This window comes from Zalophus californianus, chromosome X (genome assembly GCF_009762305.2).
Source record: "Zalophus californianus isolate mZalCal1 chromosome X, mZalCal1.pri.v2, whole genome shotgun sequence".
NCBI lineage: Eukaryota > Metazoa > Chordata > Mammalia > Carnivora > Otariidae > Zalophus > Zalophus californianus.
The window spans coordinates 79734551-79762240 of record NC_045612.1 but is presented as its reverse complement, the minus strand read 5'-3'; the positions used below and the strand labels follow the sequence as shown (position 1 = coordinate 79762240).

At 39.8% G+C, this 27690-nt stretch overlaps 1 protein-coding gene across 2 annotated transcripts; it reads left to right on the top strand.

Moving 5' to 3' along the window:
* Positions 1-501: 501 nt before the first annotated feature.
* ZXDB (zinc finger X-linked duplicated B) lies at positions 502-26803 on the top strand. Of its 2 annotated transcripts, XM_035725734.1 has the most exons (2): positions 502-3247; positions 26369-26803. In XM_035725734.1, the coding sequence occupies exons 1-2, from the start codon at positions 824-826 to the stop codon at positions 26378-26380; spliced, it is 2436 nt and encodes an 811-aa protein (XP_035581627.1). In that variant the 5' UTR covers positions 502-823; the 3' UTR covers positions 26381-26803. The 2 variants fall into 2 exon arrangements, with proteins under 2 accessions (XP_035581627.1, XP_035581628.1); XM_035725735.1 differs by lacking the exon at positions 26369-26803 and having other exon boundaries at positions 502-6920.
* Positions 26804-27690: the final 887 nt, after the last annotated feature.

Below are 27690 nucleotides of genomic sequence, written 5' to 3'. Positions count from 1 at the left end.
AGCTGGTTTAGGTTGTGCACCCTCTTAGAAGAACCCAGGGGTGGGGTGGGTTTTCCAGGATTCAATATAAATTGTTTCATCTTCCAGGCTTTGCACTTCTAGGCTGAACAGTGGTAATCTGTTTTGGCCCCACCTCTTACTCATTCTAATTTCTGTATCGGCAGGCAATAAATAAATAAATAAATAAATAAATAAATAAATAAATAAAAAACAAATTTTCCTGAGGACCTTGCTCAAGACAGTTCTGGATATGGAACTTGCCCAGGAAAAGAAAATCATTTTCAGCATAATTTGCTAGCATTATGGTAGTTTAATGTTGACACATAGTGTATTGTCCCAGGAATTTTCTCTCACTGGATTGATAAATCCAGCCAGGCAGCCATCCAGTAAACAATTTTTTACAAAAATCACCATGCTTACCACTGGGAGGGGGTGAGGGTGTTTATTTTGGTATATACAGTGATGTACAGATTTAAGTTGCATTTAGCAGATTGCTAGGTATTCCAGCACCATTTACCAAGTGAACTTTCATTTCCCCATTATCTGGGAAGACGTCCTTGATTTCCTACAAATATTGAATGTAGAACTTATTTGTGCATACCAGGCTCTGCCTTTGGGCTTTCTATTCTGTCCCAGAGACCCAGTACCAGAATATTTAAATCACTGTGTCGTTAACCACGTTTTAATATCTGATAGGGCCAGTTTCTGCGCATTGCACATTTTTTTTTTTTTCCCTTTCAGGAACGTGTTCAGGCCCGCGGCAGGGGGCGGGGTCGCGCCTCCTCCGTGGCTCTGGTTCCAGTGGAGCCTCACCGACGCGGAGATGGAAAGCCCGAGGCTGCTCCCGCCTCGAGGGACACGACAGAGCGGCGGTGCTGGCAGCCCCGCGGGCGCCAGCCGGTTCCACGGCGGCCCTGACCCGCGGGCTGGCCAGGTCCCCGCGCGCCGCCTCCTGCTGCTCCGGGGCCCCCAAGATGGCGGGCCCGGGAGGCGGCACGAGGAGGCCCGAGCGGCCTCACGGGGCCTGGGCCCGAGCCCGTTGGCGCCGAGGTCGGATCACGCTGGCGGCGGCGGCGGCGGCGACAGCGATGACTTCTTCCTGGTGTTGCTGGACCCGGCGGGTGGCGATGTGGAGACCACGGGCGCCGGCCAGGCCGCAGGGCCTGTATGGAGGGAGGAGGCCGAGTCGGTCCCACAGCTCCAGCAGGGTGAGAATGGCGCGAATCCCGCGGGCCGCCAGGCGCTAGGCCCCCGCTGCCTGTCCGCAGTCCCCGCCCCATCCCCGGCTGAAAACCCGATCCCCGCCCCAGGCCTGGGACCCGCCGCGGCCTTCACGGGCACCGTCACCATCCACAACCAAAACCTGCTGTTGCGCTTCGAGAACGGTGTCCTCACCCTGGCCACGCCCCCGCCGCCAGCCTGGGAGCCTGGGGTCGCGCCTGCCCCTCAGCCTGGGGGTCTGATGGCTCCGCAAGCGGGGGTCCCGCACGCCGCGCAGCCCAGCGACTGCCCGGAGCTGCCGCCCGACCTCCTGCTGGCGGAGCCGGCAGAACCGGCGCCCGCCCCCGCGCCTGAGGAGGAGGCAGAGGGCCGAGCCGCAGCCGAGAGTCCCCGCAGGCCGCTGGGCCCAGGCCCGGGCGTGGTGCTGTACCTGTGTCCCGAGGCGCAGTGCGGACAAACCTTCGCCAAGAAGCACCAGCTGAAGGTGCACCTGCTGACTCACAGCAGCAGCCAGGGCCAGCGGCCCTTCAAGTGCCCCCTGGGCGGCTGTGGCTGGACTTTCACCACCTCTTACAAGCTCAAGAGGCACCTGCAGTCGCACGACAAACTGCGGCCCTTTGGCTGCCCTGCGGAGGGCTGTGGCAAGAGCTTCACCACGGTGTATAACCTCAAGGCGCACATGAAGGGCCATGAGCAGGAGAACTCGTTCAAATGCGAGGTGTGCGAGGAGAGCTTCCCCACTCAGGCCAAACTCAGCGCCCACCAGCGCAGCCATTTCGAGCCTGAGAGGCCGTACCAGTGCGCGTTTTCTGGCTGCAAGAAGACGTTTATCACAGTGAGTGCCCTGTTTTCCCATAACCGTGCCCATTTCAGGGAACAGGAACTCTTTTCCTGCTCTTTTCCTGGCTGCAGCAAACAGTACGACAAGGCTTGTCGCCTGAAAATTCACCTGCGGAGCCACACCGGTGAGAGACCTTTCCTTTGTGACTTTGACGGCTGTGGCTGGAACTTCACCAGCATGTCCAAACTCTTAAGGCACAAAAGGAAGCACGAGGATGACCGGAGGTTCATGTGCCCTGTGGAAGGCTGTGGGAAATCTTTCACAAGGGCTGAGCATCTGAAAGGCCACAGCATAACCCACCTGGGCACAAAGCCTTTTGTGTGCCCTGTGGAAGGCTGCTGTGCCAGGTTCTCTGCTCGCAGTAGTCTCTACATTCACTCCAAGAAACACTTGCAGGACGTGGACACTTGGAAAAGCCGTTGCCCAGTCTCTACTTGTAATAAACTCTTCACATCCAAGCACAGCATGAAGACCCACATGACCAAAAGGCACAACCTCGGCCAGGATCTCTTAGCTCAGCTAGAAGCTGCGAATTCTCTTACGCCCAGCAGTGAACTTACCAGCCAGGGACAGAGTGATCTCAGTGATGCAGAGCTAGTGTCTCTCTTCTCTGATGTGCCTGGCAGTAGTTCTGCTGCAGTGTTGGACACAGCATTGGTGAACTCTGGAATCTTGACTATTGATGTGGCTTCTGTGAGTTCAACTCTGGCAGGGAGCCTCCCTGCTAATAATAATAATTCCTTAGGGCAGGCTGTGGACCCTCGGGCCTTGATGGCCACCAGTGACCTTCCTCAAAGTCTGGATACCTCTCTCTTTTTTGGAACGACAGCCTCTGGTTTTCAGCAGAGTCCCTTAGATATGGATGATGTCCCAAGTCTAAGTGTGGGGCCATTGGCATCTCTGGGCTCTTTGACTATGAAAAACTCAAGTCAAGAGCCCCAAGCTTTGACCCCCAGCAGTAAGCTAACAGTGGACACGGATGCTCTGACTCCTTCAAGCACCCTTTGTGAAAACAGTGTCTCAGAACTACTGCCGCCAACCAAAGCAGAATGGAATGTACATCCTGACTCTGACTTCTTTGGACAGGAGGAAGAAACCCAGTTTGGATTCTCCTCCAATCCAGCAGGAAACCATGGTTCTCAGAAAGAAACAGATCTTATCACAGTGACTGGCAGCTCATTTTTGGTATGAACTAACTATTAATTCCTTGCCACGTGGCTTATTCTTATGAATTACACTCAATTTTTAGGCTAGTCTGGACTAAATGTTTAAATTCAGTCATTCCTTATAGGTTTAAAAAACAGCAACGCCCTGGGCTGTAAGTTTGGAGATTTAAATTATGATCTTGACTCTGGAACTGTCAAGTTGTGTGACCCTGAGCAAGTTACTTAACCTATCTGAGCCTTAATTTCCTTATTTATAAAATGAGGTGGTTTGAATAGATTGTTTCTAAGGTCTTTTCAGCTCTGTAATTCCTTGATAATAAGCTTATTTCTTTGGAAAAAAAATTAGGACATTTTTTAGTGATTGTGGTGCATGTGCTTTTTTTTTCAAACGTACATAATAGTATAATGAACAGCCATGTGCTTAGCACCCAACCTCAACTATTATCCATTTGCAAACAGTTTTATCTAATCCCCACTCTAACCCTCATCAAGAATTATTTTGGAATAAATACCATACTTTACATCATTTCAACCATAATTATTCTATATATAGTTCTATAAAGTATGGTCTCTTTTGGAAAAAATTACAATTCCATTATCATACTTAATGTTAACAGTAACTCCTTAATATCAATAAATATCCAGATTCCAATTGCAATTGTCTCATAAATGCTATTTATGTTAGTATTTTTAGTATAAAATTCCAGTAACTCTCATAAGTGTCTTTTTCATCTGTGTTTCCCGTTTGTCTCTTTCTTTGCACTTTTATTTGTTGAAGAAATAGGTTGTTTCACATGTAGCATTTACCACAATCTTAAATTTTTGTGATTACATCCTTGTGGTGTTAAGTTCCTTTACCCTCTGTTTCCTTAATTTGGTAGGTGGATCTAGAGACTTGATCAGAATGGAAGTATGATTTTGGGGGCAGGAATATTTCTTAGGTCATGTATTCTTTTTATAAGGTGATACATAATGTCTGGTTCTCTCTTTTTTTGTGATATTTGCAGCTGCTGCTGATGAATGCATTTATTGGTGATTACCTGTGTTTCTGATATCATGGGTTGTTCTTATAGTATTACTATTAGTGGGGGAGGAAATGCTGTTTAAGGCATTTATAAAAGTTTAATTGAAGTATTATTCAATGCCAGAATATTTTCTTAAATAGTGATAGAATTAACAAGAAAAAAGATAACAAAAAATATGTTGGCTATTCTCACCATTTATAATCCTGACCCTTTTTAATGAGGTAGGATTTGTTTTTGTTGAAGTTGTCAGCCAGAATTTTGACATGAAACAAGCCCAGGGTCAAATTTGTGTGAGATAAGTGGCCTTGAATAAATTAGTCTCACTAAGCCTGAGTTTCCTAGCTGTCAAATGATCATAGCAATGCACACACATAGATAACACACTTTAAACTTTTCTTCTTTTCCAGTTTTTAATATGCAAGGAAAAGAATTATGTGCTTTGGCATATTTTTTTTTTTTTTTTTTACCCTCTCAGGCCTTCCTGCTGTAAGGGAGAAATTGAGATAATTTAATCCTATTAATGTTTAGGCAATAAGTTTTGTTAGGGTTAGAGTGAGGTAGGATAGGGAATCTGTATTTTCTCCACTGAATAATCCCGCCCCCTTCCAGGAATTTCTGTGGGGAAATGCCAGGAGTGGAGACATTGCTCACAGGTATACTGCAACTCTTTCCCTTAGATCAGTTTGTCACCTTCTTTGCTCTGCTTCCAAAGTCAGACTTTGCTGTGATTACGGAGCCTGCTGTTGCATGAAGCTTTGATAATGGAGCAGAGGTTTCCTCCTTTCTGTGGTCTGGAGAGCTCATTGTTTGCATTTTCTCCGAGTTGGAAGGATAGAATTAATCTGATTATTGTGTGAGCTGTCTGTCTTATATGAGTACAGCTTTTGAATTTTGTGGAACATCTTCACAACTGGTATCTTATTTGTTGTTCAGAACAACCCTGTGTAGTAGTTTTGGCAAAGTCTGTATTGTGACTGGTGACAGTTTAGCCAACTGACATTCCAAATGGGCTTTGGCTAGTGACTGACAGTTCTATACATAGCTTAAAACAAAGAAGAGAATTTGTTTTCACCTCTCCTTTTCCACTCATCCAACTTCCATGATTCATTCCAGTGTCAAGACTAGCTGCTGTTTCGGACTTTAATTGATTTCTGTTACTTTCTGCTTAACCACTCCACTCCCTTGCATGTGCATGTGCATTCCGGTCTTTGCCATTCTTTTCTTTTTCTTATTTTTTAATGGATAGTTTTCCTGCCCCTGTTTTCTCATCTTAGATAATACTGTGTGTAACACACACACACACACACACACACACGATTCATGATAAATGAGATTATTTTCTACATTGTTCAGATGAGAAGTAGATTTCTGTTTCATTATTTTCATTTTTTAAAAGTTTTTGCCACAGAGTTTGGCTAACTAATGCTCTCTTATTTGCTGTAGTGTACTAGTCCAGTAGTGTTTGCACGTGAATGTCTATGGATGACAGTTATTGTAGCACTTTGGCAGTGCACTAAAAATTTGCCACTTTGAAATGTTTCTGTACTGTGTGTGGGTATACACACATACACACATATATTTTTTTAAGTGGTTGTATTTGTTTAGTGAAAAAAGTAGGCATACTTTTGTAAATCAGAAATGTTCAGAATTGTATTGTCTACTCATTCAACAGTTTTCTCCCTTTGCTTTGAAATATTTGTATTTATAAAGTGCATTTCAAAAATATTGTCATTCATTAAGGTCTCTTAAATAGACCATTATTTTTCATGTCCAGAAGATATGTGTGTCAAGCATCGAAATGAATGCACAAGTAGCAAACATCAAATAAATTATTTAAACACCAAGAGAATTTAATACTGTGACTTTATTTTTTTTAATCCCTTAAACCAACTTTCTCCCACTAAAAATCATAAAATATATTTTTTTCTTATTCATCACTGGAATTTTCATAGGACAAATGTTACTTTTCTAAAAAATAAAAGCTTTTATTTGTCCATGGGCTCACAAGAGTTTCACTGAACAAATTTGTTCAAATGATTTCTCTTTCAACACCATTTTCTAGAAAAATGGTGACCCACTTTATACTTTCAAGGTAAGAAGTCTAATTTTTGTTGGTGGTGACATAAAGTTGGGAGTACTCCTTTTAAATAATGGCACATGTTTTAATTTAATCCTATTTATTTTATTTTTCCCTTCAGTCTTTGGTTTATTAAAAAATCTTGCCAAAAATAAGCCTTGCCAAAAAATTAGTAAAATCTTGTCAATTAAAAACACAACAACTTGATGGCTTAAAAAGAAGTCTGCTTCTAGGGGTTCTGTTGATCATTTTGATTGTAAATTAAAATATATATTGGCATTGGCATTTTTAGAAATTAGTATAATTAATATAACATAATGCTTGAGTAACAGGAGTAAAACATGGGTAGATTATGAAGTTAATTTGTCTTGGTGACCTAAACTCTTCATGTTCTTATCCAGGAAACATATAAGAAGGCAATTTGTCAGCTGGAGTCTCCATTGTATTTATTTCAAATTAACAAATACTTATTAAGCATCATTGTGCAAATACAACATAACATATTGAGGATTCTATGATAAGAATAATATGCAACTCTGACCTTTAAGGAGATCAGTTTTTTTGTTTTGTTTTAAGATTTTATTTATTTATTTGACACAGAGAGAGAGACAGTGAGAGAGGGAACACAAGCAGGGGGAGTGGGTGAGGGAGAAGCGGGCTTCCTGCTGAGCAAGGAGCCCGATGCGGGGCTCAATCCCAGGACCCTGGGATCATGACCCGAGCCGAAGGCAGACGCTTAACGACTGAGCCACCCAGGTGCCCCAAGGAGATCACAGTTGATAGGAGAAGAGAGAAAAACATTTATTAAAGAATTGGAGAACAGAAATGGGGTTAAGTTTAATTCGGTACCAAAATGACTGAGGGGTAAACACACACACACACCCCACACCCCCACTTCTCCGCACACACAATAAGAACAGTGAGAAATTTATTCTGGGCAGAGGTGAAAACATGTGAACATGTTTTAATAGAGAAGTCAGATCATGGAAATTATGTCTTAGAAAGATTAATGTAATGGAGATGTACAGTATGAATTAGGTGGGAGAGACTGGAATAGGAGAATCAATGAAAAAACTTGTAGCAATTCAAGTGTAATATGATGAAGCATAAAGCCTGGACTAGAGTGATGTCAGTGGGAAGTGAAAGGAAGGAACCAAAATTGAAGAAGTTTTCAAATTGAGGAAAGAGTAATCCTTAGTGCCTCATTAGGGAGATAGATAATATAGATAGATGATAGATAGGTGATAGGTGATAGGTGACAGAGAGAGACCGAGAGAAATCAGAAATGATAACTCGGGTATCCTTGGGGACTGTAATAATCACATTTTTACTAACTGAGGGATGTAAGGAAGAGTTTTCAGAATTAAGTATGTAAAAATGGTGTTTAGTTAAATGCTAATTGATAAATCATAGTTATCCCTGCATAAGCTATCCATATTGTGGTTTATCCACTTTCTAGACAACAACAGAGGGCTGCTTCCTCTTTCTTGGTTCCTTCAGGCATGCTCAGAACTATCTATATAGTTCTATTCTTTTTCCTTCCCTTTCAATGACCAGAATCCTCCTCATCTTGTCTTGAATGATCTAGATCTGCACTAATCAATATGGCAACTACTAGTCATATGTGGCTATTGAGCACTTAAAATGTGGCTACTATGAGAGACTGGATTTTTATTTTATATTATTTATTTATTTAAAGATTTTTATTTATTTGACAGAGAGACACAGTGAGAGGGGGAACACAAGCAGGGGGAGTGGGTGAGGGAGAAGCAGGCTTCCCGCTGAGCAGGGAGCCCAATGCGGGGCTCAATCCCAGGACCTTGGGACCATGACCTGAGCCAAAGGCAGACGCTTAACGACTGAGCCACCCAGGCGCCCCTGAGAGACTGGATTTTTAATTTAAATTTAAATTTAAAGCTGAAACGGTTTAAAATAGTTTCCTGTTAAGTATAATCTTATTGTTTTAGTAGGATTAATTTTCACTTTAACCGCTGACAATTTTGCATCTGAATTAAGACATGCTATAAAATACCAGATTTTGAAGGCTTAGTTTAAAAAATTAAAATATTTCATGAGTATGTGTATACTGATTACATATTGAATAATATTTGAATTTATTCAGCTTTATTGAGGTATAATTGACAAAGTTGTAAGATATTTAAAATGTACGTTGTGGTGATATGTATACGTTGTGAAAGGATTCCCACCATCTACTTAACACATCCATCACCTCACATATTTATTTATTTGTAGTGGAAAAATTTTATTTTAAATATATTTGCTCAAAGAAAATGTAATATTAAAATTAATTTTATAAGTTTATTTTTTAATTTTTATTTCTTATTTCTTATTCTTTTTTATTATTATGTTCAATTAGCCAACATATAGTACATCATTAGTTTTTGATGTAGTGTTCAATGATTCATTAGTTGCCTATAACACCCAGGGCTCATCACCACACATGCTCTCCTTAATACCCTTTAGAGGTGGGGGGCAAAGGGCAGAGCGAGAGGGAGAAAATCTTAAGCAGGCTCCATGCCCAATCTTTGACTTGAGATGTGCTAGAAGTGATCTTAGAAATTTTATACTTTCCTTTCTCATTTTATGAATGAGAAAAAACTATTAAAGCCTATACTTTTGTATGTGAAATTTATTTTATTATAAGCATGAAGGCAAAATTTAATTTTCTGGAATAATAGGGACATTATTTTGAAAATAGCTATTATATAGTCACACTAGCTGGAAGGAAGGAAATAGTAATTCACTTCATGTAATATTTGAGGCTGAGACCTAAACATGAAGGAATTTAAAAATTCACCAGTACACTAGGGTGTGTGTGTGTGTGGAAGGGTTGTCCAGATAAATATGTATTTTGATTTCTAGGCAAAAACAGTAGTTTAACACTTTCAGTCTGTTCCAAATTAGCAAAGTTTTCTTTAATGATGAGCACCTTAAGTGTTCAAGATGTAAAACATGGACAAAAATTAACAAAAACAAGCAGGATTGGAATGCCATTCTACTTGTAGCATAAATGCAATAAAATGCCATTTATTTTAAACAAGACTAACCTCCCTCTTCTGTTTATAATATAGACTGGGGAGATAACTCCAGGGTGAGATTTGGCTCACTGACAGGAGGAAATTGGCCATATGTCTGCTTGGACATTGGCCAGGACAACCCTAGTGGAAATTCCAGTAAATGCAGTAGTAGCAGTTCATCCCAAGCTATTTCAAACTTTAGTTGATGCCACAATGAGTCGTTTCCTGTCCAAAGTGGCTGTATCACTTAGTTAACACGTACTGGAGTCAAACCTTAGTACTTGATATTTCTAGTAAGATTTAACATGTCACATTAAATTCACATATGTTGTGGCTTCCTGGAACTAATTAATTATTATGTTATAATTTTGACAATAATTCAGATTCATGCCTTAATGATAATAGTAAAAAAATGAAAGTCAATATTTAATTATTTGACTCCATTTAAAAAATATTTTGACTAAATCAAATATTCTTTTACGTGGAGCATATTTTTCCACATTATTTGAGTATGTCTCAATCATTCTGTAAGCTGCAAGCAATAAAAATGAGAACTCTGTTAAAATAAATATTTAGAATTATAGTCTTAAAGAGTATTGGGAACTTTGAAAATGGAGAAAGTTAGGCGGGCTTCCCTCCATTTACAAATCAGTGATAGAGCTCTTGGAAAAATCTGAGTAAGACATTCAGTGAATCTTGTGGCTAAGATGAACGTTATAGAAAAAAGTCAGTTGATTTTATCATTTTAAATTATCCATTTATATTTATCAAGTTGGCCTCTGAATATAATCTTACATGCTGTAAGAACATAGAGAATTCTGTTTTTAAAAACGTCATCTAAAATATCAGGTCATTTTTAAATTTTCAAGAAACCTCCATTCTATTTTCCAGAGTGGCTGTACCAGTTTGCATTCCTGCCAACACTATGAGGGTTCCCTTTTCTCTGCATCCACATCAATACCTATTGTTCCTTGTGTTCTTAATTTTAGCCATTCTGACTGGTGTGAGGTGCTATCTCATTGTTCTTTTGATTTATTTCCATGAAGATGAATGATGTTGAGTATCTTCTGATGTGTATGTTAGCCATCTGTATGTCTTCTTTGGAAACCTGTTGATTCATGCCTTCTACCCATTTTTTTTAACTGGATTCTTTCTCTTTAATTTAAATTCAATTAGCCAACATATAGTACATTATTAGTTTCAGATGTAGAGTTCAGTTATTCATCCGTTGCATATTAACACCCAGTGCTCATCACATCATGTGCCCTCCTTAATGCCCGTCACCCTTACCCCATCCCCCCACCCCCCACCCCTCCAGCAACCCTCAGTTTGTTTCCTATAGTTAAGAGTCTCAAATGGTTTGTCTCCCTCCCTGATTTCTTCTCATTCAGTTTTCCCTCCCTTTTCCTATGATCTTCTGCACTATTCCTTATATTCCACATATGAGTGAAGCCATATGATAATTGTCTTTCTCTGACTGACTTATTTCACTCAGCATAATACCCACTAGTTCCATCCACGTTGATGTAAATGGTAAGTATTCATCCTTTTTGATGGCTGAGTAATATTCCATTGTGAAATACCACATCTTCCTTATCCATTCGTCTGTTGATGGACATTTGGGCTCTTTTTACAGTTTGAATATTGTGGACATTGCTGGATTATTTTTTAAGTGTTGATTTTTATAAGTTCTTTATAAATTTTGGATACTAACCCTTTATCAGATACGTCATTTGCAAATATATTCTCCCAGTTTGAAGGTTGCCTTTTAGTTTTGTTGATTGTTTCCTTTGCTGTGCAGATTTTTATTTTGATGAAGTCCCAGTAGGGTGTTTTTTGTTTTTTGTTTTTTGGGGGTTTTTTTGCTTTTGTTTCTCTTGTGTCAGGAGACATAACTAGTAAGAATTTGCTACAGCTGATGCAAAAAAGGTTGCTGCCTGTGTTCTCCTCTAAGATTTTGATGGTTTTCTGTTTCACATTTAGGTCTTTCATCCATCTGGAATTGATTTTTGTGTATGGTGTAAGAAAGTGGTCCAGGTTCATTCGCTTGCATGTTTCTGTCCAGTTTTCCCAGAACCATTTGTTGAAGAGACTGTATTTTTTCCATTGGATATTTGTTCTTGCTTTGTCAAAGATTAATTGACCATATAGTTATCGGTTCATTTCTGGCTTTTCTATTCTGTTCCCTTGAACTATGTGTCTATTTTTGTGCCAGTAGTATACTGTCTTGATGACTGCAGCATTTTAATGTACCTTGAAGTGAGGAATTGTGATAACTCGAGCTTTGCTTTGCTTCTTCAAGATTGCTTGGGCTACCCAGGGTCTTTTGTGATTCCATACAAAATTTAGGATTGTTTGTTCTAGCTTGTAATACATGCTGGTGGTATTTTGATAGGGATTACATTAAAGATGTACATTGCTTTGGGTAATATAGTCATTTTAGCAATATTTGTTCTTCCAATCCATGAGCATGGAATGTTTTTCCAATTCTTTGTGTCACGTTCAGTTTCTTTCGTAAGTGTTCTATGGTTTTCAGAGTACAGATCTTTTACCTCTTTGGTTAGGTTTATTCCTAGGTATATTATGGGTTTTGGTGCAATTGTAAATGGGGTCAATTCCTTGATTTCTTTTTTGCTGCTTCATTATTGGTGTATAGAAATGCAAACAGTTTCTGTACATTGATTTTGTATCAGGAGACTTTACTGAATTCATGTATCAGTTTTATCAAGTTTTTGGTGGAGTCTTGGGTTTTCTGTATAGAGTATCATGCCATCACAAGTAGTGAAAGTTTGACTTCTACCTTGCCAATTTGAATGCTTTTATTTCTTTTTGTTGCTGTTTTATTTCTTATTACTAACACTAGGGCTTCCAGTACTATGTTAAATAACAGTGTTGTGAGTGGATGTCCCTGTCGTTTTCCTGACCATAGAGGAAAAACTCTCAGTGTTTCTCCATTGAGAATGATATTAGTTGTGGGGTTTTCATATATGGCCTTTATTATGTTAAGGTATGTTCCCTCTATCCCTACGTTGTTGAGGGTTTTTATAAAGAATGGATGCTAAGGGCACCTGGGTGGCTCAGTCAGTTAAGCATCTGACTCTTAATTTTGGCTTAGGTCATAATCTTGGATTCTTGAGATCGAGCCCTGCATTTGGTTCTGCACTCAGTGCAGAGTCTGCTTGGGATTCTCTCTCTCCCTTTCTCTGCCCTTCCCCCCACTCATGCTGTCTTTCTCTCTCTCTCTCAAATAATAAATAAATATTTTTTTTTAAAAATGGATGCTATATTTTGTCAAATACTTTTTCTGCATCAACTGAGAGAATCATATGGTTCTTAATTGTTTCTTTTATTAATGTGGTGTATCACTTGATTGATTTGTGAACATTGAACTACACTTGCAGCCCAGAAATAAATCCCACTTGATTATGGTGAGTGATTCCATAAATGTACTGTTGGATTTGATTTGCTAGTATTTTGTTGAGAATTTTTGCATCCATGTTCATCAGGGATATTGGCCTGTAATTCTTTTTATTAAGGTCTTTGGTTGGTTTGGGGATCGATGTAATGCTGGCCTCAGAAAATGAATTTGGAAGTTTTCCTTCCTTTTCTATTTATTGGAACAGTTTGAGAAGAACAGGTATTAACTCTTCTTTAAATGTTTGGTAGAGGGGCGCCTGGGTGGCTCAGTCGTTAAGTGTCTGCCTTTGCTCAGGTCATGATCCCAGGGTCCTGAGATGGAGTCCCGCTTTGGGCTCCCTGCTCCGCGGGAGACCTGCTTCTCCCTCTCCCACTCCCCTGCTTGTGTTCCCTCTCTTGCTGTGTCTATCTCTGCCAAATAAATAAAATCTTAAAAATAAATAAATAAATAAATAAATAAATAAATAAATAAATAAATGTTTGGTAGAATTCCCCAGGGAAGCCTTCTGGGCCTGAACTTTTATGTTGTTGTTGGGAGATTTTTGATTACTGATTCAATTTCTTTGCTGATTATCAGTCTGTTCAAGTTTTCTATTTCTTCCTGTTTCAGTTTTGGTACTTTTTATGTTTCTAGGAATTTATCCATTTCTTCCAGGTTGTTCAGTTTCTTGACATATAATATTCTCATATAATAGTTTGTATTTTTGTGGTGTTGGTTGTTATTGCTACTCTCTCATTTGTGCTTTTATTTCTTTGGTTTCCATCTCTTTTCTCTTTGATGAGTCTGGCTACGGATTTATCAATTTTATTAATGTTTTCAAAGAACTAACTCCTGCTTTCATTGACCTGTTCTAATTTTTTCCCTTTATTTTTGATTTTGTTTTGTTTTTAGTTTCTATATCATTTATGTCTACTGTAGTCTTTAGTAATTCCTTTCTTCTGCTGGCTTTAGGCTTCATTTGTTGTTCTTGTTCTAGCTCCTTTAGGTGTAAACTTAAGTTGTTTATTTGAGATTTTTCTTCCTTTTTGAGGTAGGCCTGTATTGCTATATACTTCCCTTTTATGAACAGTTTTGCTGCATCGCTAAGGTTTTGGACAGTGATGTTTTCAGTTTCATTTGATTTCATGTATTTTTTTTTAATTTCTTCTTTGATTTCCTTCTTGACCCATTCATTGTTTAGTAGCATGTTTTTTTTTTTAATTTAAATTCAATTAGCCTGGGGTGCCTGGGTGGCTCAGTCGGTTAAGTGTCTGCCTTTGGCTGAGGTCATGATCCCAGGGTCCTGGAATCGAGCCCCACTTCAGGCTCCCTGCTCCACGGGAAACCTGCTTCTCCCTCTCCCACTCCCCGTGCTTGTGTTCGCTCTTTTGCTGTGTTTCTGTCAAATAAATAAATACAATCTTTTAAAAAAGGACGCCTGGGTGGCTCAGTTGGTTGAGCAACTGCCTTCGGCTCAGGTCATGATCCTGGAGTCCCTGGATTGAGTCCCACATTGGCCTCCCTGCTCGGCAGGGAGTCTGCTTCACCCTCTGACCCTCCCCTCTCTCATGTGCTCTCTCTCTCTCAAATAAATAAATAAAATCTTTAAAAAATAAATTCAATAGCCAACATATAAAATACATCATTAATATTTGATGTAATGTTCAATGATTCATTACTTGCATATAACACCTAGTGCTCATCACATCATGTGCCCTCCTTAATGTCCATCATCTAGTCACCCCATCCCCCCACCTAATTCCCTTTCCACAACCCTCAGTTTATTTCCCAGAGTCAAGAGTCTCATATGGTTTGTCTCCCTGTCTGATTTCCTCCTGTTCAGTTTTCCCTCCCTGTCCCTATGATCTTCTACGTTATTCCTTTTATTCCACATATGACTGAAACCATATGATAATTGTGTTTCTCTGATTGACATATTTCAATTAGCATAATACCCTCCAGTTCCATCCATGTTGATGAAAATGGTAGATATTCATCCTTTCTGATGGCTGAGTAATATTCCATTGTATATATGAACCACATCTTTGTTCATTCATCTGTTGAAGGGCATCTCAGTTCCTTCCAGTTTGGCTATTGTGGACATTGCTGCTATGAACTTTGGAGTGAAGGTGCCCCTTCTTTTCACTACATCTATATCTTTGAGGGTAAATACCCAGTAGTGCAATTGCTGGGTCATAGGGTAGCTCTATTTTTAACATTAAAGGAGCCTCCATACTGTTTTCCAGAGTGGCTGTACCAGCTTGCATTCCCACCAACAGTGTAAGATGGTTCCCCTTTCTCCACATCCTCACCAAATTTTGTTCTTTATATCTTATTAATTTTGGCCATTCTAACTGGTGTGAGGTGGTATCTCATTATGGTTTTGATATGTATTTCCCTGATGGCAAGTGATGTGGAGCACTTTATCATGTGTCTGTTGACCATTTGTATATCTTCTTTGGAGAAGTGTCTGTTCATGTTTTCTGCCCATTTCCTGACTTGATTGTTTTTTGGGTGTTGAGTTTGAGAAGTTGTTTATAGATAGTGGATGCCAGCCCTTTATATATTGTCATTTGCAAATATCTTCTCCCATTCCAGAGGTTGCCTTTTAATTTTGTGGACTGTATCATTTGCCGTGGAGAAACTTTTAATCTTGATGAAGGCCCAAGTGTTCATTTTTGCTTTTGTTTCCCTTGCCTTTAGAGATGTGTCTTGCAAGAAGTTGCTGTGGATGAGGTCAAAGAGGTTACTGCCTGTGTTCTCCTTTAGGATTTTGATGGATTCCTGTCTCACATTGAGTTCTTTCATCCATTTTGAGTTTATCTTTGTGTATGGTGTAAGAGAATTGTCCAGTTTCATTCTTCTGCATGTGGCTGTCCAATTTTCCCAGCAGTATTTATTGAAGAGACTCTCTTTTTTCCATTGGATATTCTTTCCTGATTTGTGGAGTTTTAGTTGACTCTAGAGGTGAGAGTCCATTTGTGGGCTCTCTCTTCTGGTCCATTATCTATGTGTCTGTTTTTGTGCCAGTACTATGCTCTCTTGATGATCACAGCTTTGTAATATACCTTGGAGTCAGGCACTGTGAAACTCCCAGCTTTAGTTTTCTTTTTGAATATTCATCTGGCAATTCGGGGTCTTTTCTCTTTCCATACAAATTTTAGGATTGCTTTTTCCAGCTCTGAAAAATGTTGATGGTATTTTGATAGGGATTGCATTGAATATGTAGATTGCTCTAGGCAGCATAGACATTTTCACAATGTTTATTCTTCCAGTCCATGAACATGGAATGTTTTTCCATCACTTGTGTCTTCCTCAATTACTTTCATAAGTGTTCTGTAGTTTCTAGAGTACAGAACCTTTACCTCTTTGGTTAGGTTTATTCCTAGGTATCTTATGGTTTTTGGTGCAATTGTAAATGGGATGGATTCCTTAATTTCTCTTTATTCTGTCTTGTTGTTGGTGTATAGAAATGCAACTGATTTGTGTGCATTGATTTTGTATCCTGCCACACTGTTGAATTTCTGTACGAGTTCTAGCAATTTTGGGGTGGAGTCTTTTGCATCTGTGAAGAGAGTTTGACTTCTTGTTTGCCAGTTTGAATGCCTTTTATTTCTTTTTGTTGTCTGATTGCTGAGACTAGGACTTCTAGTACTGTGTTGAACAGTAGTGGTGAGAGTTGGCATTCCTGTCGTGTTCCTGACCTTAAGGGAAAAGCTCTCAGTTTTTACGCCATTGAGAATGATATTCTCTGTGAGCTTTTCATAGATGGCTTTTTATGATATTGAGGTATGTTCCCTCTATCCCTATACTTGCAGGTATTTGAATCAAGAAAGTATGTTGTATTTTGTAAAATGCTTTTTCTGCATCAATTGAGAGAATCATGTTCTTCTCTTTACTTTTCTTAATGTAATCTATCACATTGATTGATTTTGAATGTTGAACTTCCCTTGCACCCAGGAAAAAATTGCACCTGGTCGTGGTGAATAATCGTTTTAATGTTGTTGGATCCTATTGGCTAGTATCTTGGTGAGTATTTTGGCATCCTTGTTGATCAGGGATATTGGTCTGCAATTCTTTTCGGTGGGGTCTTTGTTTGGTTTGGGGATCAAGGTAATGCTGGCCTCATAGAAAGAGTTTGGAAGTTTTCCTTCCATTTCTATTTTTTGAAACAGCTTCAGGAGAATGGGTATTAGTTCTTCTTTAAGTGTTTGGTAGAATTCCCCCTGGGAAGCCAACTGGCCCTGGACTCTTGTTTTTTGGTAGGTTTTTTATTACTGCTTCAATTTCCTTGCTGGTTATTGGTCTGTTCAGATTGTCTATTTCTTCCTGTTTCAGTGTTGGTACTTTATAAGTATCAGGAATGCATCCATCTGTCTAGATTCCTTAATTTGTTGGCATATTGTTGCTCATAATATGTTCTAACAGTTGTCTGTATTTCCTTGGTATTGGTCATTATCTCTCCCCCTTTCATTCATGATTTTATTAATTTGGGTCCTTTTTCTTTTCTTTTGGATAAGTCTGGCAAGAGGTTCATAGATTTTATTAATTCTTTCAAAGAACCAGCTTCTAGTTCATTGATCTGTTTAATGGTCTTCTGGTTTTTATTTCATTGATTTCTGCTATAATCTTTATTCTTTCTCTTCTCCTTCTTGGTTTAGGCTTTATTTGCTGTTCTTTCTCCAGCTCCTTTAGGTACAAGTAGCTTGTGCATTTGGAATTTTTCTAATTTTTTGAAAGAGGCTTGTATTGCTATGTACTTCCCTCTTAAGACGCCTTTGCTGTATCCCAGAGGTTTTGAATCGATGTGTTTTCATTCTCATTAGTTTCCATGAATTTTTAAGTTCTTCTTAATTTCTTGGTTGACCCATTCATTCTTTAGCAGGATGCTCTTTAACCTCCAAGTGTTTGAGTTCCTTCCAAATTTCTTGTGATTGAGTTCCAGTTTCAAAACATTGTGGCCTTAAAATATGCAGGGAATAATCTCAGTCTTTTGGTATCTGTTAAGACCTGATTTGTGCCCCAGTATGTGATATTTTCTGGAGAATGTTCCATGTGCACTCGAGAAGAATGAGTATTCTGTTGTTTTAGGATGGAGTGTTCTTTTTTTTTTCTTTAAGGATTGTATGTATGTATGTATGTATGTATGTATGTATGTATGTATGTATTTATTATTTATTTATTTTTCTTGTTTTTTATTAACATATAATGTATTATTTGTTTCAAGTGTACAGGTCTGTGATTCATCAGTCTTATGCAATACACAGTGCTCACCTTAACACATACCCTCCCCAATGTTCATCACCCGACCACCCCATCCCTCCCACCCCCCCCTTCCACTCCAGCAACCTTCAGTTTGTTTCCTGAGATTAAGAGTCTTTTATGGTTTGTCTCCCTCTCTGGTTTCCCCTTGTTTCATTTTTTTCCTCTCTTCCCCTATGATCCTCTGCCTTGTTTCTCAAATTCCACATATCAGTGAGATCATATGATAATTGTCTTTCTCTGATTGGCTTATTTCACTTAGCATAATACCCTGTATTTCCATCCACATCATTGCAAATGGCAAGATTTCAAGTTTTTGATAGCTGCATAATTTTCCATTGTATATATATATATATATATATATATATATATATACCACATCTTCTTTATCCATTCATCTGTCGATGAACATCTAGGCTCTTTCCATAGTTTGGCTATTGTGGACATTGCTGCTATAAACTTTGGGGTGCATGTGCCCCTTCGGATTACTACATTTGTATCTTTGGGGTAAATACCCAGTAGTGCAATGACTGGGTTGTAGGGTAGCTCTATTTTCAACTTTTTGAGGAACCTCCATGCTGTTTTCCAGAGTGGCTGCACCAGCTTGCATCCACACCAACAGTGTAGGATGGTGCCCCTTTCTCTGAATTCTTGCCAACATCTGTCATTTCCTGACTTGTTAATTTTAGCCATTCTGACTGATGTGAGGTGGTACCTCATTGTGGTTTTGATTTGTATTTCCCTGTTGCCGAGTGATGTGGAGCACTTTTTCATGTGTCTGTTGGCCATTTGGATGTCTTCTTTGCAGAAATGTCTGTTCATGTCTTCTGCCCATTTCCTGATTGGATTATTTGTTCCTTGGGTGTTGAGTTTGATAGGTTATTTTTAGATTTTGGGTACTAGCCCTTTATCTGATCTGTCATTTACAAATATCTTCTCCCATTCTGTTGGTTGTCTTTTTTTTTTTTACATTTTTTTAAAGATTTTATTTATTTATTTGACAGAGACACAGCGAGAGAGGGAACAAAAGCAGGGGGAGTGGGAGAGGGAGAAGCAGATTTCCCACTGAGCAGGGAGCCCAGTGCAGGGCTCAATCTCAGGACCCTGGGATCATGACCCGAGCCGAAGGCAGACATTTAATGACTGAGCCACCCAGGCCCCTGTTGGTTGTCTTTTGGTTTTGTTGACTGTTTCCTTTGCTGTGCAAAAGCTTTTTATCTTGATGAAGTCCCAATAGTTCAAGCTGTATTACAAAGTTATAATCATCAAGACAACGTGGTACTGGCACAAAAAAGGACACATAGATCAATGGAAAAGAATAGGGACCCCAGAAATAGACCCTCAACTCTATGGTCAACTAATCTTTGACAAAGCAGGAAAGAATATCCAGTGGAAAAAAGACAGTCTCTTCAATAAATGATGCTGGGAACATTGGACGGCCACATGTAGAAGAATGAAACTGGACCATTTCTTTACACCATACACAAAAATAGACGCAAAATGGATGAAAGACCTAAATGTGAGACAGGGATCCATCCAAATCCTTGAGAAGAACACATGCAGCAACCTCTTCAACCTCAGTCACAGCAACTTCCTCCTAGACACATCGCCAAGACAAGGGAAGCAATGGCAAAAATTGCGGTTGTCTTTTAGTTTCATTGTGTTGTGGTCAGAAAATATGCATGGTAAGATCTCCATCTTGTTGTACTTGCTGTGGCCTAATTTGTGACCTAGTATGTGGTCTATTCTGGAGAATGTCCCCTGTGCACTTGACAAGAATGTATATTCTGCTGCTTTAAGATGAAATGTTCTGAATATATCTGTTAAGTCCATCTGGTCCAGTGTATCATTCAAAACCAGTGCTTCCATATTGGTTTTCTGCTTAGATGATCTGCCTGTGAGGTGTTAAAGTCATCTACTATTATTGTATTATTATCAATGAGTTCCTTTATATTTGTTATTAATTGTTTTCTATATTTTGGTGCTCCCAACTTGGGGTCATAAGTACTTATAATTGTTAGATTTTCTTGTTGAGTTGTCCCCTTTATTATGATACAGTGACCTTCTTCTTGTCTTATTACAGTCTTTGGTTTAAAATCTAGAGTGTCTCGTATATGTATTGCTACTTGGGCTTTCTACTGATGCACATTTGCATGTTATATGTTTCTCTCTCCCCTCACTTTCAGTCTGCAGGTGTCTTTAGGGTAAAATGAGTCTCTTGTAGGCAACCTATAGATTGTCTTTTTCTTAATCCATTCTGACACCTTATTCCTTTTGATTGGAGCATTTAGTCCATTTATATTCAGAGTAATTATTGATATGTATTTTGTGCCATTTTATTGCTTGTTTTGTCATTGTTATCTAGATATTTTCTCTGTTCCTTTCTAGTCTTTGTTGCTTTTGGTCTTTCTTTCCTATTCAAAGAGTTCCCTTTAATATTTCTTGGAGTGCTGGTTTAGTGGTCATGAACTCCTTTAGGTTTTGCTTGCCTGGGAAACTCTCTTTCTCTTCTGAATGTTAGCCTTGCTGGATAGAGTATTCTTCACTGCAGAGTTTTCTCATTCAGTACATTGAATATATCATGCCACTTTCTTCTGGTTTGCCAAGTTTCTGTGGAGAGATCTGCAGCTCGAGTTATGGGTCTTCCCTTATAAGTTAGGGACTTATTAGACTTGGTATTTTTAGAATTGTTTTTCTTTATCACTATATTTTGTAAATTTTCATTATAATACCTCTTCTTGTTGGCCTGCTTTTGTTGACTTTAATGGAGGTCTCTGTGACTCCTGAATTTGGATGTCTTTTTCCTTCCTAAGATTAGGGAATTTTTCAGCTATTATTTTCTAAAATATACCTTCTGCCCCCCTTTCCCTCTCTTCTTCTTCTGGGATTCCAATGATACAAATGTTATTATGTATGATGGAGTCACTGAGTTCCCAAAGTCTATTCTTGTGGTGCATAATTCTTCTTTCTCTCTTTTGTTCAGCTTCATTATTTTCCATTTTTCTATCTTCTGTATCACTTCTTTGTTCCTCTGCTTCTTCCATCCTGTGGTCAATACATCTAGTCTGTTTCAAATCTCAGTTATTGTATTTTTTCATTTCTGAATTTTTTAAGCTCTTTTTTCTGTATGGTAGGGGCCTCCCTGATGTCTTCCATTCTTTTCTCAAACCTAGCGAGTATTCTTGTAATTGTTGCTTTAAAATCTCTATCGGGCATGTTAGTTATATCTCTTTTGGTTAGATCTCTGGCCATGACTTTTTCTTGTTTTTTCTTCTGGGATGAATTCCTCTATCTTGGCCTTTGTGTAAGTCTCTGTCTTCTGTGTTTTAGGAAAGCCTTTTATGTTTCCTGCTCCTGAGAGTCATGGCTTATTTTTTTTCAAACATATTTATTTATTTGAGTGAAGGAGAGAGAGTACATGAGGTTTGGGGGATGGGCAGAGGGACAAGGAGAGAAACTCAAGCAGACCCTGTGCTGAGCAATGTGGGGGCTCGATCTCATGGCCCTGAGATCATGACCTGAGCCAAAATCAAGAGTCAAACACTTAGGGTGCCTGGGCAGCTCAGTCGTTAAGTGTCTGCCTTTGGCTCAGGTCATGGTCCCAGGGTCCTGGGATCAAGCCCCGCATTGGGTTCCCTGCTCCACAGGAAGCCTGCTTTTCCCTCTGCCACTCCTCCTGCTTGTGTTCCCTCTCTCAGTGTGTCTCTCTCTGTCAAATAAATAAATAAAGTCTTTAAAAAAAAAGAGTCAGACACTTAACCAACTGAGCCACCCAGGCAACCCAAGAGTCATGGCTTTATGAAGAAGAGGTCATAAAGTGTCCAGGACCTGGTGCTTCTGGACCAGGTTGTCTCTGCTGTGTGCTGCATGGACTTTGCTGCTATATTTTGGCTGCTGTATCCTTCAGGCCAGTCATCTGCAGATTCTCTCCTTGCCCGCAGTGGGCAGTGTTTGGAACTTGGCCAGAGTGTAGTGAGTTTTTTCTAGGTGTGCTGTGATCTGCTTAATAAATGAAGCCTGATGCTACTTCCACTAGAACTGAAGTCTTGCAGAACTCTCTGTTCCTGAGACATGGTGTGTAAAAGGGTTTCTGCTGGTCTTCTGGGGAAGGGGTCTGCTGCACTGAGACTTTGGCACCCTTGCCTGAGAAAAGCAGTACCAAAAGAGTGCAGGGGGTCAGGACTTGGTGTCAGTAGGTTAGGGACCCAGTGTAGGTGCTGTGTTATTTACTGAGACTGGTTTATGCTGGGGGGAGGAAAATGACACCAGCATGCTCCTTCTTCCCTGGAGAGGGGTCTCTTTTCATGCTGCTCTCAGGGAAGCCCTCCCAGAAGAGTGAATAATTTCCACTCATGTGTCCCAGGCATTTTTCAGGACACTGTTTTCAAGCTGTGTATCTCTGGGTTCCTTGCCTGCCTGGACCAGTGCACTGCACTTTGTGCTCTATCCCAGCCAAGCCTGCTGACTTTTAAAACTCCAAACATTAGATATGTACTGTGGTGGCCGAGTGTACTTGGTTAGTGTCTTGCTGCAGTGGGATGGATGCAGGTTTGACTTAGAAGGGCAGTTGCACCAGAATGCAGGGGCATGGGAATTGGAGCAAGTAGGCTAAACAACCAATATTCAAGTGAGAAACACTCAGCAGGTTTGTCTGTGCCTATGCTGAAGGGTGGGGAAGGGAAATGGTGCCCACAGCCTCTTTTGTCCCCAGAGAGTCATCTCTGTGAAGGCCACTTTTCACAGATGCACTCCAAGAAGAGGGAACAGTCTCTCCCCTGTGCACCTTAGGTGCTCTGGGGTTGTTTGTCTGCCTTCTCTCCAGGATTAGGGCAGCACCCTCAGAGATCTATCCCAGCCAAGCCCTCTGACCTTTAAAATTCCAGTCTTCAGGGGCACCTGGGTGGCTCAGTCAGTTGAATGTCTGACTCTTGGTTTTGGCTCAGATCATGATCACAGGGCAGTGGGATAGAGCCCCAGGTGGGCTTCATGCTCAGTGTGGAGTTCGCTTGTCCCTCTCCCTCTGCTCCTCCCCTGCTCTCTCTCACTCTCTCTTTCTTAAATAAATAAATAAATAAAATCTAAAAAAAAAAAAAAATCCAGTCTTCAAGCCCTCCTGATTACAAAAAAACTCAAGAAAATCAGCCCCTCTTGTTATCCCAGCCAACAGCTTTGGGCAAAAGTTCTCTTAGTGTGTTTCCCTGTGTGCTCCTCTGTCTCTCACCTTTCTCCATGACCAGGGCTCCCTCCCCCTGCAGCACTCACAATCCGTTTCTCCCCCAAACCAAGTCTCCTCCTACCTTCCTCGATGTGGCCTCTTCTCTCCCTCTAGTGTGCAGTTTGTTCTGTCAGTCCCCTCGTAGATTTCTTGGGTATTCAGAATGATTTGGTATTTATCTACTTGTATTCAAGGGACAAGACAAGCCTAGGGTCCTCCTTCTACACCACCATCTTAGCTCCTCTCAAGGGGAAAACTTGATACAAGTGAGTAGCACTCTCTGTCTTCACTGGGCCTGGAAATCCCTTCCCCCGCCTAGAGATACACCTGGGCAGGGGGATCCAATACAACAAACACCCACCTAGGGAACATCTCTGCACTGGCTAGAGATGTTGCTCCATTCAGGAATCACTTACTAAAGCCAATTAGATCTTCCAAAGGAAAAAAAAAATCCACTTAGGAAGAGTTCTTTGCTTCCATGGGCCCAAGAACCACCTTCCTACCTAGATAGACCAGGGGGCCTTACTGTAACAGTAAGGAGAATCCTTCCACAACAAGCAGTTTACCCAGGAAGTGCTCTCTTTTCCCCCACTAAACCAAGGCTCCCTTCCCCCATACAGAGACATCTGGCATCATTGTACCAGCAGTGGTCTTCATGAAATAAGCAGCTAGGCAGAGCCTACAGGTAATCCCTAACCCATAAACCTGAGACTCCCTTCATAAACTTACAGGAAAAGAGGCAGCCCAGGCTGAGGAAGTTCATTCTATTCTCTTAGGAAGTGCAAGCAGGGATTAGTGGGAAACATGATGGCACCAGATATACCAAGCAGAAAGAATAGCATGCCAAAAGCTCTTATTAATTTGTATTCAAAAGTCACTCTACAAAGCATGCCAGAATCTTCATGTTAAACCTGAACAGACTGGTTGTCTTCTAAAACAAAGGATTTAAATAAAACTCAGAATATTCCAACGCCCAAATATCCAGAATAAAATTGAATATCACCTGTCATACCAAAACCTAAGAAAATTACAACTTGAATGAAAAAAGACAATCAAATGACAGAAACAGTGAGATTAATCAGATATTGGAATTATCTGACAAAAATTTTAAAGAAGCAATCATAGGGGAGCCTGGGTGTCTCAGTCAGTTAAGCATCCAACTCTTGATTTCAGCTCAGTCATGATGTCAGGATTGTGGGATTGAGCTCTGCATTGGGCTCTGTGCTGGGTGTGGATCCTGCTTAAGCTTCTTGCTCTCCCTCTCTCTCTAAAAAATAAAAAAGCAATCATAAAAATGCTTCAGTGAGCAATTATTAATCTTCATTAAACAAATAAAAAATGAAAATCTCAGCAAAGACATAGAAGTTATTTAAAAGGAACCAAATGTAAATTATATAACTGAAAAATACAGTAACAAATAAAAATCTCACAGCACAGGCTCAATGGTACAGTGCAGATAGCAGGATAGGTAAATAAACTTGAGAATAGATCAATAGAATTTAACCACCCAAACAATAGTGCGAAAATAACTGAAAATAAATGAAGATAGTTCAAGGCTCTGCCCAACAATAACAAAATGTCCTATATTAATAATCAGAATCCCAGAAGAAGAGAAAATGAGAAAGGTTAAATGCATATTTGAAGAAATAACAACTGAAAATGTCCTAAATTTTGCAAAAGACACCAAGCAATAATTTCAAAAATAGTTTTTGAATGTAGGGAATAATACAGAGATTTCCCATATACTTTCACTCAGTTACCCCAGTGGCAAAGTATTACAAAAAAATAGGCCTATATTTCAACTGAAAAACTGACATTGATACAATCCACCAATATTATTTAGATTTCCCTGGTTTACATGATTTTATTGGTGTGTTTATGTGAACTTAGTTCTATGCAATTTTGTAACATATGTAGGTCCATATATTACCCAGTACAGTGAAGATACAGAACAATTTCATCACCACAAGTATTCACCTCCCCCAGATCCTTAAACCCTGGAAATCACTAATATCTACTCATTTCTCTAATTTTCTTTTTTTCAAGAATGTTTTATAAGTTAAACCATACAGTATACAAACTTTGGGTATTGGCTTTTTTCACTCAGCATAATTTCCTAGAAATTGATCCAAGTTGTGGCATGTACCAACATTTCATTCCTTGTTATTGATGAGTGCTATTCCACGGCATAGATTCTGCACAGTTTTTAACCATTTACCCATTGAAAGACGTATGTGTCATTTCTAGTTTTTGGCCAGTATAATAAAGCTGCTATACACATTCGATTACAGGTTTTTGTATATACATAAGTTCTCATTTCCCTGGGATATATGCTCAATAATGCAGTTGCTGGATTGTGTGGTAATTACATGCTTAGTTTTATAAGAAACTGCCAAAGTGTTTTCCAGATTGGCTGTACATTTTACATCTTTAACAATGAATGACTTAATCAGGTTTTCTACATCCCTCTCAGTGTTTGATGTTACAACTTTTTATTTTAGCCATTTTGATGGGTGTGTAATAATATTCCATTTTTATTTTAAATTGTATTTCACTAATTGATGATGATAATAAATATTGTTCAAGTGTTTATTTGCCATCTGTATGTCCTCTCTGAACTGTTTCTGAATATCTCGTTTATTTTCTAGTTATTTTTGTGGGGTTTTTTTTGTTAAATTTTGAATTGTTTCTATATTTTATATACACCTTGGATAATTAGTCTTTAACACGTATATGGTTTGTTGCCTAAACAGTAATCTGTATGAGGTTTGTCTTTTCACCTTCTTTACAGTGTCTTCCAGATAGCAAAAGCTTTTGATTCTGATAAAGTATAATTTATCAATTTTCCCATTTATATATTTTGCTTTTGGTGTCAAGTCAAAGAACTCATCACCTAATCATAGATTCTGAATAGTTTCACTTATCCTTTCTTCCTTAAGTGGTTTATATTTCCAGTTTAGGTCAAGGTTCACAGTTTGTTGAAAGGGCTATCTTCCTCTGCTGAACCACTCTGTATTTCTTCAGAAATGAAGGAGAGAGGAAGATGGTGGTGGAGTAGGAGGACACTAGGCTTGTTTCATCCCACCAATACAACTAGATAACTATCAAATCATTCTAAACACACAGGAATTGACCTGAAGACTGACACAACAAACTCCACAACTAAAGGGAGAGAAGATGTGACATCGGAGAAGTTAAGAAGTGTGGAGAGGTGGTTTGGGGCAGAAACAGATCACGGGTGCTACTGAAGGGAAGGAGCTGTGGTTGGGGAGAAGGGTGAGACAGAGGAGCACACAGCGGAATGCGTAAGGAGGTTTCTCCAAAAACTATTGGCTTCAAAAACAAGAAGGGCCGAATTTTGTGAGTTGTTGCAACCAGCTGGGCTTAAATTCTGAATTTTTACAGGTCAGTAGGCTTGGCTAGGATGGAGCCTTGAGCACACTGCCCAGTACCTGGAGAGAAGGCAGGCAACCCAGGGACAGACAGCGTGGAAACAGCTATTTGAAGAATGCCTGGAGCACACAGAGGTGAGATTATTCACTCTTCTAGGATCATGTCACTGAGCAGCAGCATTCAGGGAGATGCCTTTCTGGGAACAAAGAAGGTGGCTGGTGCCATATACCACCCCTCCTGCCGCATAAAAACAGAGACACCTGAGAAAGTATAAGAGCACAGATACTAGCTGTACAACATGTTTACACCAAGGCACAGCCCCCTGTGCTCTGGCAGGACTGCCCTTCTCACTTAAGCTTGCCTCAGTCACAGCATGGAAGGCCCGTTCCCCAGAAGACCAGTATTCACCTTCTGGTAGAAGTGATGTCAGATTTCATGTCAAAAGTAGACCAAAGCACACCTAGTTAAAACTCATGACATTCAGGCCTAGAAACACAAACTACCCACAGCAAGCAAGGAAAGCATCTGCATGAAGAAGCCTGAAGGATAGACAAAAAAAGAAAAGAAAAGAAAAAAAACACAACAGCATAGCACATACACCACACACTGGAGATAATCCCTAAATCACCAGGCTTGGGATACTACATGACCTCTTCTTCATAAGGCCATTACTTTCAGGAGCAAGAGACATAACGCTTTTCTAACACATAGAAGGAGGCAGAAACTCAGACAAAATGACAAGATGGAGTAATTTATGACAAATGAAAGAACAAGATGAGACCATGGCCAGAGATCTAAGTGAAACAGATATAAGTAACATGCCTAATGGAGAATGTAAAGCAATAATCGTAAGGATAATCAATGGGCTTGAGGAAAGAATAGAAGACATCAGGGAGATCCAGAGATAAGAGAGTTAAAAATAAATTGATAAGAGTGAAATAAATGATACTGGAAACAGACTTGATACAATGAAGAGTAGGCTGGAAGAAACAGAACAAATTAGTGACATAGAAGAGAAAGTAATGGAAAATAATAAAGCTGAGCAAAGGAGAGAA

Bases quoted from the DNA above. Each gene is read 5' to 3' on its own strand.
- ZXDB (XM_035725734.1), top strand. From the start codon at position 824: ATGGAAAGCCCGAGGCTGCTCCCGCCTCGAGGGACACGACAGAGCGGC.